At 44.0% G+C, this 12533-nt stretch overlaps 2 protein-coding genes across 2 annotated transcripts; one reads left to right on the forward strand and one right to left on the reverse strand.

Annotated features, from left to right (window-relative positions):
* The first annotated feature begins 3723 nt into the window (after positions 1 to 3723).
* On the forward strand, positions 3724 to 4655 carry LOC117057503 (olfactory receptor 10A4-like). The gene is given in 2 exon segments (XM_033168352.1): positions 3724 to 3943; positions 3946 to 4655. Coding segments are annotated over 2 exon segments (930 nt in total).
* A 3045-nt stretch (positions 4656 to 7700) lies between these two features.
* On the reverse strand, positions 7701 to 8660 carry LOC117057504 (olfactory receptor 11A1-like). The gene has a single exon (XM_033168353.1). It carries the CDS (start codon positions 8658 to 8660, stop codon positions 7701 to 7703), a length of 960 nt encoding a protein of 319 aa, XP_033024244.1.
* Positions 8661 to 12533: the final 3873 nt, after the last annotated feature.

Consider the following 12533-nt stretch of genomic DNA (forward strand, 5'->3'; position numbering starts at 1 on the left):
TAACCAGCGCACTGTCCAAAGGTAAAATTTGCAATCATTGCTCCACCCACTTTTACCCACCATTGGTATGTAGGCCCTGGAAGGTTGCTTGGGAGGGAATGTGACCTTGGGTCTGAAAAATATTCCCTTGCCCTACACAGAATATGTCCAATTCTTCCCTTGCCTAGCTTAAATCAGTGACATTCATTCTCCTCCTTTGTCATTTCCATGTGGGAATTCTTGCTGGAAACTGCATTTTTCAGAGCATGCTGAGGGTTCCTAGAAGGACCCATTAGACTCGTACTGGAATTACAAGAAAGTTCTTTGCATCTCTTCATTTAATTTCTCTGGAGGTTAATTAAAACTCTCCATTGATTCCACAAGGACAGTGCTCAATTGATCACTTTGGAGCTTTGTCCCTGTAGCCAAGTGTTCAATTTTAGATCTGAAATCAACTTGGAACAGAGAATCACTAATGCAATGCTACTCAGAAGATTCTGAGGCAGCATCATCAACTCCCCATGCTACTAAGGGTAATTTTTTATTTTTTATTTTAGAATGATGCTGTTATTTAAAATGGTCAGACAATGTAGCTGAGTTAAACTTTAAGTGAGTTTTTATAGTAAGCCAACAATTAGTATTAATTGTAAGCATGATCACAGCTTATCAACTATGAGTACCATATGGTAGTAATGACTCCTGCTTATGTGTCCTAACTGTGTTGTGCCAGTGCTTGTCTATTGAAACATGCATTTGTGAATTTGCAAACCCCACATCAGTGTTCCCATCTGTGAAATACCCATCCACAGGATCACCTTACATGGACAGCCTTTAAAGATGGTTGAGAAAGTACAGGAGCTCAAATACTGATTTGGGGCCAGGCTGTTTGAACATATTATGCAAATATTGTACCACTTGTGGCCAATATGAGAAGAATAGAGGACTTAATTTATGTCAAACTAAAAGACAAGTGGTCCCATCCCCTTTTCAGAATAAGTTGTGCCCCTTTTCCCAGAAGTTTCAACTTTTCATATATATTTTATCAGAGTTCAAGGAGACATTTCAGCCAAGCAAAAACAGTTGTGGTATGAAGTAGGACCATAAGCAGGGAGGGCTGGAGGAAGGTGGCCCAGAGACGGTCCCTGGGCCTGAGGTTCCCCACATCTGACCTTAACTCTTTTAAGGACAGAAAATTGCAGAGAGAGACATTTTCAAGACTTTATCAAATGCGATAACTGAAGGTGTCAAACCAGTATTAATTGAATGGGAGTTCCACAATTTGGGGCCACCACTGATATGGCCCCCATCTCTCACACTCACCAATCTAACGAATTCCAATAATACAGTATGGGTGCACTGGACTGATTGCTGGATAGCTTAAGGTTATTGAATGTTTAAAAGTTTTAAATTGTGTTCTTTTTATAATGTCGCTTATATTGTTTAGTTTACATATAGTACATTTGCAATGATATTTCCCTGAAACGCCAAATAAAAGATCTGTGTCATCAATTAATTAAACACCTTGGAATTCAAGTGATGGGAGCAGCAGATAATATTGAAGACATGGCAGTGAAAAGGAGACCTGACAGAATTCAAATTCAAAAGATTGACTTTCTGTAGCTCCAAGCATGGGAAAAAATGGAACTCTGCCCATCAATTTTGTATGGTTCATCATCACGCTGGCAGGATGTCTGCTCAGAAACCAAATACTCAATGGATTCCTTCCCCAACCTTCCCCCTGCCGTTTGTTTACCAAATCCTACTGCAATTAACAATGCCTTTGCCTCATAGCTTTGTAAGGAGAAAATCCACCAAGTCCCTTTAGAATTCTGGTCCCATGGACCAAATGAGAATTTAAAAGGCCCTTTTCTAACCATGCTTAGTACCATGATGCCAGTAACCAACAAAGTATCTGAAGAAAGATATTCTCCAGATATAGTACTAACTGAAGCGGCATTGCAGCAAAAGAATCTTTAGTGCTTGGACCTCCCAATGAACGGTGCAGAAGTTCCAGTTTTTATTCAGTGGACATTTGTCATCTACCTGAAAATTAGCAGAAAGCTAACAGAAATGTAAGGTCTGTCTACCATAGGTTACCTAAGGGTGTGGTCGTTTGGTCGGCTGGCTGGCTGGTTCCTTCACTCATAAAAGGAAGGAGATAGTGTTTATGTGGTTTTTAAGTAGAAAATTGGTCAACATATTGTGGGGGGGCATTTTGTTATGTTGTAGGTAGCTATTGCATAATTTGTTTGTGGAGATGGTTACACATTACGGGCCTGAGATGACTGTACATTAGTAGAAGTTCCCATTGTTGTGTCAATGAGAAGGTGTAGAAAAAACGTTTTAGGTTTATGAAATATTTTAGCACATGACCTCAAAACTCTCCAACAGGGATCCTTACTCAATCAATCAATCAATTATTTATTAAGTGGTCACAGACTTACTAAAGGCATGAACCTGGAGTTCATTGGAGTCTTCCTCACCATCTGAACCAAGCACTGATAGATCAGTATAGTTCAAATTATTTTAAAGGTGCCTAGAATTCAAGAGAAACCACATTTAAATTTGAAAGGAGCAATTCTGACAAATAAGCCTGAGATCCAGACAAAAGGGAATACTTATTCACACAGCGTGTCGCTAAGCTATGGAAATCACGACCCCAAGGTGTGGTAACCTGGGTGGCTTTCAAAGGGGCTCAGACAAATTCATGGAGGACAAGGCTCTCCACACTGGCCTTATGGGTGGTATGGTTCTCAATACCAGTTGCTGGGAATCACAAGTGGGCAGAGCTCTGCCATGCTCATATCCTACTTGTAGGCTTCCCATTGGCCGGTCACTTGTGGGAACAGGATGCTGGATGAGAGGGGCCTTTGGTCAGATCCAGCAGGACTTTTCTTATGTTCTTAGGTCCAACAAGAGTTGATCTTGTTGTTGTTCAGTCGTTCAGTCGTGTCCGACTCTTCGTGACCCCATGGACCAGAGCACACCAGGCACCCCTATCCTCCACTGCCTCCCGCAGTTTGGCCAAACTCATGCTAGTCACTTCGAGAACACTGTCCAACCATCTCATCCTCTGTCGTCCCCTTCTCCTTGTGCCCTCCATCTTTCCCAACATCAGGGTCTTTTCCAGGGAGTCTTCTCTTCTCATGAGGTGGCCAAAGTACTGGAGCCTCAACTTCAGGATCTGTCCTTCCAGTGAGCACTCAGGGCTGATTTCTTTAAGGATGGATAAGTTTGATCTTTTTGCAGTCCATGGGACTCTCAAGAGTCTCCTCCAGCACCATAATTCAGAAGGGTTTGATCTTAGGTTAGTTGAAAGACTGCAAAGTCACACAAAATGCATTGATCACAAATACTAAAACTGTTACCCCTTGCATACTTTTCCAAGGGATTGCTTCCATTGAACTCAGCAGGACTTACCTCTGAGTAAAAACGGAAAAAAATCAGGATGTAAATCTTCTATTTGACATACCTAAGGCACTTGAATTACAGGTTGGTGCTCATTTTGCAAGCATTCAATTGACGCGTGACCTCCAACATTTTGGACCCAGAAGAGGGCAGAATGGGGTAGAACTGGTGGCAGAACAGGGTGTAGCAGGGCAGGTGAGCTTATGTGCATTCCGCCAATGCACACGGGGGCCACGAACACAATCCCACACGAATCAGGGGTTGCCTGTAATTCTAACCCTCGTCTCTTTATCTGCAGCTCTTGTTATGTCTCCAAGAACCCCTCTGGATGATGACATGAAAAGAGGCAACCAGTCCTGTTTGACTGAGATTGTATTTGTGGGCTTCTCAGACTTCCAGAGCATGCAAGCTCTCCTTTTTTTGCTGGTACTAATATTCTACTTGGTGGCATTGATTGGGAACAGCCTGATATTGATCATCACGGTTGCTGAGCCTACCCTTCACACACCAATGTACTTCTTCCTCCGGAACTTGTCCTTTTTGGAGATCGGCTACACCACATCCCGAAGATGCTTGAACATTTACTGTCAGAGAATCAGACCATATCCTTTGTAGGCTGCGGGATTCAGATGTATTTCTTTATTCTCTTTGGTATTACTGAGTGTTGCCTTCTTTCCGTCATGGCATTTGACCGCTACGTCGCCATCTGTAAACCTCTGCAATACACCTGCATCATGAGCCCTAAGGAATGTGTTCTGCTGGCTGCTATTTCATGGGCTATTGGTAGTTTGGTGGCTTTGGGCCAGTCCATTTCTATATTTACTCTTCCCTATTGTGGCCCTAACAGAATCAGCCATTTTTTCTGTGATATTCTGCCTGTTTTGAGACTGGCCACCACAGACACCTTCAAGAATGAAGTGGCAGTTGCTACGGTAACTGTGTTCTTTATCCTGGTACCATTTTTGCTCATCCTGTTGTCGTACATGCTCATCATCGCCACCATCCTAAAGATGCCTTCAGCCAAGAACAGGCGCAAAGCCTTCTCCACCTGCTCCTCGCATCTCATTGTCGTTTCTCTTTTCTACGGAACTGTCACTTTCACCTACGTTCGACCCAAATCAGTCTATTCCCTAGACAGTGACAGGATCCTTTCTCTCCTCTACACAGTAGTGACACCATCATTCAACCCAATTATTTACAGCCTGAGGAACAAAGAGATAAAAGCTGCTTTCAAGAAATCAATAGCAAGGAAGGAAGGTCTTCCTTAGATAATAATTAGCTGTACCAAACCAATTCCATTTATCTGTTGCACTACAGCAGGAATCTATTGATACTGTATTTTTATAGTGAAGGGACTTTATAGTGAAGGACAGGTAAGATATTGGGATGATAAGAATAACAATAACATTTAAGGCATTTATAGTATAGTACCTCATCATTAGCATCTGTAAGGGGTGTACATAAAATAAATCACACAGAATAAACCAATAAAACTGAACAGATGCCTGAACATTTTCTTAAAACACCTGGTGGAATAAGGAGATCTTTGTCATGTGCTTGAGGTTCAGCATGGAGGGTGGCTAAATAATAATTCTTCGTGGGTGGGTGTGGGTGGGTGGGTGTGTTGCAATGCCTCTTTGTTCCCTTTCCTCCACCTCCCAGTGGTTGCAAGTGATGATTCCAGGCTTTGGGGAGTCCTGGGAGAAGATGCTCTGAATGGATCCATCTCTCCCTCACTGATATCCTCATTGCCTACTCACTTGCCTCCTCTCACCTCCAGCCACACAACCACTCAGAAACAGCATAAGGCAAGTGGAGGTGGCTGCCCTATTGCTTCACTAGTGTCACTGCTTGCAGAGTGCTGGTGACCAGGAAGTGACAGTGAGCAACACGGCTTGGGGACATCAAGGGTTAGCAGTGCCTCCTCCCTCTGGAGTGTGGGCCTCAGTAGAAGCCCAGTGATGCTGACCTCTGACACCAGTCCTAAGAGTTTCTCTTGGATTTAGGAGTGGGTGGGTGATACTTCCTTGTTGGTAGGTTTTTGTTAATTACATTTATATCCACACATCAAAGAAGCATTTCAGTTAAACACGTTGCAAGCTTTGTATGAGAAATTGGGTTAGCAAAAACGGGACTCCACAATGCCATCCAGTGTCACAGTGTTGGGATGCATAAACAACACATATAAAGTGGTGTTTCTTTGTCAGTGTAGCTGAGTCCCATGTTTCTCCCACTTCCCCATTTTATCCTCACAACAAATCTGTGAGGTTAAGTTAAAGAAAGTGCCCAAAGTCACACAGTGAGCTTCATCACTGAGTGGGGATTTGAACTCTGGTCTCCCAGGTGTTAGTCTGACACTCTATCCATTACACCACTCTGCTGTACAGTATAGGTGGTGACCATTTTGCATGTGTTCAATTGACATGTGACCACCAACTTGCGGGGGGAAGAATGGGGGCAGAACAAGGGATGGAACGACATGTGTGTGTGTGGAATAGGGCTTATGCACACTCTCCCGATGCACGGGGGGCTAGGAACACAACCCCCTATGCAAATGGGGGCTTGCCTGTATTATTTATTCCCTATGATGCATAAGAGTATAACTACATGTTAGGAAGAACTGAACCCAAAGAAGGTATGCCGTTGGCATTGGTTGATTCATCAGTTAAGGAAGGCTCTGCACTGGAGCTGGGAATATGAGAGCTGCATCTCCAGCAGTTAAGCAGCTTAGACTATTAAAAATTGCCATCAACGTTATTATAGCTGGAATAGAAAGAATTCTGGTTTCACTAATATACCAACAGAAGTATTTATGCCACTGAGATGCATTTTAAAAAATAAAAATAGAGATTGATTGGGAGGGGGGAATCACTCAATAAATATCAGCATCAATGCTTTGTTCCACACAAGTAGGATCCAGCATGAGCTTGTACACACGTATGTCACTGCCTATATAACCCTGATCAGAATATTTTTTTTCCACTCTTTGCTGCAAAACAAGTAGTGTATGGAGTTTCTGCATGACCTCCTGTGTAATATGATGTAATGTCTTGCCTGCGATGCAATGCCAAATATCACAAAAGTTTTCATGTTCCTGAGTTGCTCCTTTTAGGTTTTTTTGGTTTAGTTAATCTTCTCAAACTATGTTTGTTTATGTCACGAATTGTGTTGCATTTCTGCATTTCTATCACAGCAAAATATTGTTACGTGCACCCCAATGTCTCCAAGCAGTGAGAGATTTCAGGAGTGCCAATGCATCCCTCAGACTAGTACATAAATAGGTGCCAGCTCCCTGGGGCCCTGGGTACCCGAGCACCCACAAAATTCCCCCTGAAGGGGCCGGGCACCCACAAATTTCGGCTCCAGGGCCACCCCTGGGCACCCATGGTCACAGGACCAAGCTGGCACTCCTCAGTACATAACACAGCTCAAAGAATTTTGCTGCACTAAAAACGCTGTTGTTCAATCAGCTCCAAACTTCTGAGTCTTTTTCCACATTTAGAACAGGGGTTAATTTTGTTTTTTAGCCAATTAAATGAAAGTTTTTAGCAGTTTCTAAAATGCTTCTTCTGCTCTCAGAATCAAGCCATTGGATTGTACCTATTTTCATACCTGAAATGTAGAATTTCATCTTGAACGAGCAAAGCCAGTTTCACTCCAATCCCACAGAAGCACTAGATAGATGACACACATCATATTTAAAAAGAAACAAGAGAATTTTGAGATGCAGGTGAATTAAACTCCAGTCTCATAATGTTTTGCCAAAAGCTGACCCTTCCAAAGGAATATGATATCTTTTAAAGAAGGGGTTGGGGGGGGGGGATTTCAGCCAAAGGGCCACATTTCATTGTGGGCAACCTTCCAAGGGCCAGATGCAAGTGATAGGCAGGTCAAGAGATGAAAGTGATCTGCATAATGGATATGAATCTTATCTTTGTACAGTAAGTGGCATTCTAGTCACACAAGACACAAAGGTTTCTTCTATACATATACACACCACACTCCAGCCAGCATTATCATTACACTTCAAGGTCACATTCCGGCCAGGCAAAAGTGCTTGAAAGGATACAAACATGGGCACCTGAGCCAAGTGGCCTGAGAAGGGATGTATGGCCTGGGGAAAGTGCTGAAGGCTATATAGAGGTGCCTGAGATTCCTCATTCCTCTCTTCAAGACAAATATAAGGGTTGTATCTAGTGCTGTCCAACTCAAAGTAGAGCCATTGTGTTCAGTGACAGACTTTGGTTCCTTCATTTCAATGGGTCTGCTCTGAGTAGGACTTAGGTGGCCCCAGTCCTAAGTAGCCAGACGTCTTAAGCTACAGTTCTGTAAGTGGGTAATTTAAGAAGCACTTTATTCAAAGCATTCTGCACCTCCCTGTTTCTCAGGCTATATATGAGGGGATTGAGCAATGGAGTCAGGACTATGTAGAAGAGAGAAAAGACCTTGTTCCAATCTCGCATTGCGTCCGTTCTTGGTAACAGGTAGACAATAATGATCGTGCCATAGAAGATGGACACTACCATGAGGTGAGAGGAGCAGGTAGAGAAGGCCTTTTGCTTTCCAACAGTGGTCGGGATTCTCAGAATGGCTCGTATGATAGAACCGTAGGAAGCCAGAGTTAAAACAAAGGGTGGCAGGGAGCACAGGCCTGCCAGAAGAGTAGTTACCAGCTCCATCATGTGGGTGTCGCTGCATGACAGCTTTAACAATGGGCTGTAGTCGCAAAAGAAATGGTCAATTGTGCTGGGACCGCAGAAGGTTAATTGCTGGGTTAAATATATTGATATGTTAATAACCAGCAAACTGCTTACCCAAGCCCCTGCCACTAGCTGAATGCAAGTTTTGCCGTCCATAACAATCACATAGAGCAACGGCTTGCATATTGCCACATACCTATCGTAAGACATGGCAGCCAAGAGATAACACTCAGCAACTACCAGGAAAACAAAAAAATAAAACTGTGTCATGCAGCCTGCCACAGAAATGACTTTGCCCTGGTAGAGGATGAGGCCAGCAAGCATCTTGGGCATAATGTTGGAACTGTAGCAGATCTCTAAGCAAGACAGATTTCCCAAGAAGAAGTACATGGGTGTGTGAAGGTTGTGGTCCGATACCACCAGCACAATGAGGAGGATGTTGCCCCCCATGGTCACAATGTAGATCGCTAGGAAGATGAAGAAGAAGAGGAGATCCAGATAGCCAAGATTCCCAAATCCCAGCAAGATAAATTCAGTAAGGATTGTATGGTTTCCGAAGTCTGTTGGGTTCATGGTGGTAGCTTGAACCTGTGAACATATGAACGTAACCTAAAACAGGGTCAAAGAAACCTGTAACTCTCCAAATACTCCTGAACTACAACTCTTATCAGCCCTGACAATTGGCCAAGTTGTTTGGGGCTGATGTGAGTTGGAGTCCAACAGCACCTAAAAGGTGGCAGATTCCCCAGCACAGCCTTATACCACCAGTCCATCTAGCCCTGTATTACTGACTCTGACAGTGGACCTCTAAGGTCTCAGGTACATGCCTTTCCCAACTATCTTACCAGCAGTCATTTGTAACTGGTGGTACCAGTTATTGAACTCGTAGCCTTCTGTATGCAATGCATGGATTCTACAAGGATTCTGCACACAAAACGGTGGTCCTTGGCTATCAAATAAATGGCACCTTTAAGAGAATGAGTGCGGGCCTTCAGCTATACATAGGACTGTGTACATGCTTCAACACTTGCATTGCATAGGCTCTGACTGCATAACAAAGGAAGTAAGTAAGTAAGTAAGTAAGTAAGTAAGTAAGTAAGTAAGTGGGTATACATAATGTAGAATTATTCAAGGTCGGTGTCCTAGAAGGGAGACCTGCAACAAAATGTGCTCACATTCCGAATCATTCCATTGGCCAACCCACCTGGTTTTCCATCCCCCACCCCTGGTCCAAAAATATTCCATGGCCACGGACCATTCACAGTCTTAATTGGACTATTTGCAATGGTCCCTACTTGCGTTTTTTCCTTAAAAAATAAATTGTAGTTTGAGGAAAAACCTTGAGGCTCCCCTGAGCCTCCTGATACCTCCCTCTTATGTGCAGATGGTGTGATTTTGGCTACATAAGGACAAGTGTTCAGCAAATGAGAGCACTATTTGTATATATGATGGATTTTAGCATTGTTTCTGCTTTGTTTTTGTTTTTTTCTAAATAAGGAGGAAGTAGCTAGTCCTCAAGGTGCATACAGGTACCTGGTAAGCTACTGAAAGGGGGCTGAGCTTTGGGGGTCAGGGTTTTGTATGAACACATGAGACTGCCTGTTACAGAATCAAACTGTTAGTCCATCTAGTATTGTCTACTCTGACCAGCACAGGCTCTCGGAGAACTCAGGCAACCTCCACAACATCTGCTACCTAACATCAGGTTCCAAGCAGGCAGGGGCACTTGAGAAGAGTATGAAGACCAGGTGAGATAGAGAGGCCTCCTGGAGAGCTACATTCATCCCCTAGGCCTGAGGTTCTCCACCTCTGCTCTGTACCTAACTGAGACACTCAACCCTCCCCATAACTAGCAGTAGTTAAATAACCTACCCCAAAAAATTATCAAGCAGCCACAAATGTACTTGATTAACAGAGGGTGCAGAATTCAACCTTACTTGCTGTGGAAGAATGCCCAGCCCTGATCACAAGATTGGAAGCAAAAGAAACCTTAACTTGGAAGACAGGACCACCCAAACATCAGTTCACACATGCAGTCTGCTCTGTGCCACAGTTTGTTCCATTCCATCAGGACCCTCTTTTACCCTTGACTCCTCATTCATCATATATGTCCTTCCTTTCAAGGAAAGTCTACAGCTGAGTCCTTCGCAGTCCTGGATCCCAACTAAATCTGCATTCCCTTCTCAAGCCACACAAACACCGTTCTCACAGAATTCTGAGTCACACATATGGAGCCAGTGTGGTGTAGTGTTGGGCTAGAACCTGGGAGGCCAGGGTTCAAATCCCCATTCAGCTATTAAACTCACTGGTGACCTTAGGCCAGTCACCATCTCTCGGTCTAACCTACCATGCACACCACCTTGAGCTCCTTGGAGGACAGATGGGATAGATAGATAGATAGATAGATAGATAGATAGATAGATAGATAGATAGATAGATAACACAACTGTCACTTCTGAAAGGAGGATGGTAAGACCTTCGGCATCTTAATATGGTCGATGATTGGATCTTGGAGTGTAGGGGGAGAAACTCACCCACCAAGAACAAACTCAGTTGGTCTCTAAGGTGCTACTGGAAAGAATTTTCTATTTTGTTTCGACTATGGCAGACCAACACGGCTACCCACCTGTAACCACATCAGAGTTGTTTTCCCATGTCTTTGCCTGATGTGCTTGACTTCAGCTCATATCTCAAGATCTTAACCATTACACAAGAAAATGAAAGGCATGTGGGGAGGGGTGGAGGTTCTTAGTTGTCTTTTCCTGCTCAGATGTACTTTGTGGAGAAGAACTGAAGATGAATAGCATCAGAAGTCCAAAAAGCACAAACGCCTTAGACAGGTGCAGATGGGATGAGAGGCACAGGCGGTGACTAAACAAGGCCGTGCATTTTTCAAAGCCCTCCAAATGATTCACTCACAATCAGTAAATATCCATTCCTGCCTGCTTTTGTCACTGGGTTCCTGTGACATTATCTCCTTATGGAGCCATTAGCTACTGTATATCTTCCTCCAACAACTTCCTTTCTTTCCCAGTTCTGTCCCTAATTTCCAGATCCTTCGCCAGCCCAATCTTTTTGTCTGCTACTATATCCTCCAGGGTGCAATTTTCATCCACTTGGTCTTAGAAATGCGGCTCTCGCGTACAGCAAAAGGACTTCTCCAGGCTTCGCCAATCTTCTTTAGGCTTCGATCTCCTTAATGGTCTCAGGAAAGGGAAACTGCTTGTATTTCTTCCCCTCAAGCAATTCTTCCTTCTGACTCATTATTTCCCTCGCATTCCGCAAGGGATATGAAAGCACATCTTAAGGGCATTTCTAGAACACAAGGAGACAAGAACTTCTTTCCGCACAAGGACTATTTCCCCTTGTGGGAAACCTTCCCATGACTGCAGTGGCAAGAGGTGAAAAATAGGCAGAGCAACTGATGGGACTTTGAACTTTCTACAGTATGCTGCATTCCAGCAATGCAATCATCAATGGTTTCGAATACAGACACATCCATGCAGGCAAACAACAGAGATTATCACTGTTCAAGAACAAACTCAAGTCTGGAAAAGGCATTCAAAGAGGATGCAGAGAAGGGCCAACCAAAACTGTGGCCTGGAAGAAAGTCATGGGGATAGTCCAAAGCACAACTAAGGGTACAAGAATATGCCAGAGATCTGGAAGACCATGTTGCTTGAGTAAAGTTCTGTTGAAATAAGAAACCAGTTATATGTCTTCCTGCCTTGGGGGATCCAGTGGCCTGGAAATAAGGAGTGAGTCTAGGACCTCAGGGTGCATCATTCAGAAGCTGTTACCTGCAGCTCAGTGGCTCACCACATGAGGCAGTATCCACAGATCCCAACAGTTCCTAACCCAGTATTAAAGTATTTCTTCCCGTTGCAGTGGCCTGGCTCCTAGAAGATGAAAAGTTAAATACTTTTGACAGACCTGTGAACAGGAGTCATCCATTTGTCCAAATAGGTATTCAAATGAGATTGTTGGTAATGAGATACATGTTCAAATGTGGAAAGGGCAGTAAAATATTCAGACCACTGAGTAAAATAGACAATGATGATTTAACTTTCCAACACTGAAATATAGATCTCTTTGTTGTAATATATAGTACATAGCTGTCAACTTTCGGATTTCAAAATAAGGGATCAGCAGCCTCACCTATGATAGTCACATGGCAGTGGTGGGCGGGGCCAGAAGCAAAAGTGGGCGGAGCCAATGGGAAAATATGCCGAGGCTCCACTCTGGGCACAGCAGACCACGGCCACCAGGACCGGAGCGGAGAAGACGCCAAAGATCCTGCCTCACCCCAAGCCCCACATCCCTCCACTCCGGGCTCTCTTCCCGCCGCAGCAGCTGCCGCCGCAGCCGCATGCGGTTCCGGCTGCCCGAGAGGCGAGAGCCGCCGAAGAAGAGGCGGAGCCGGCAACAGTCCCCTCGCCAGCCTCT

This window comes from Lacerta agilis, chromosome 14, assembly GCF_009819535.1.
Source record: "Lacerta agilis isolate rLacAgi1 chromosome 14, rLacAgi1.pri, whole genome shotgun sequence".
NCBI classification, from domain to species: Eukaryota; Metazoa; Chordata; class Lepidosauria; order Squamata; family Lacertidae; genus Lacerta; species Lacerta agilis.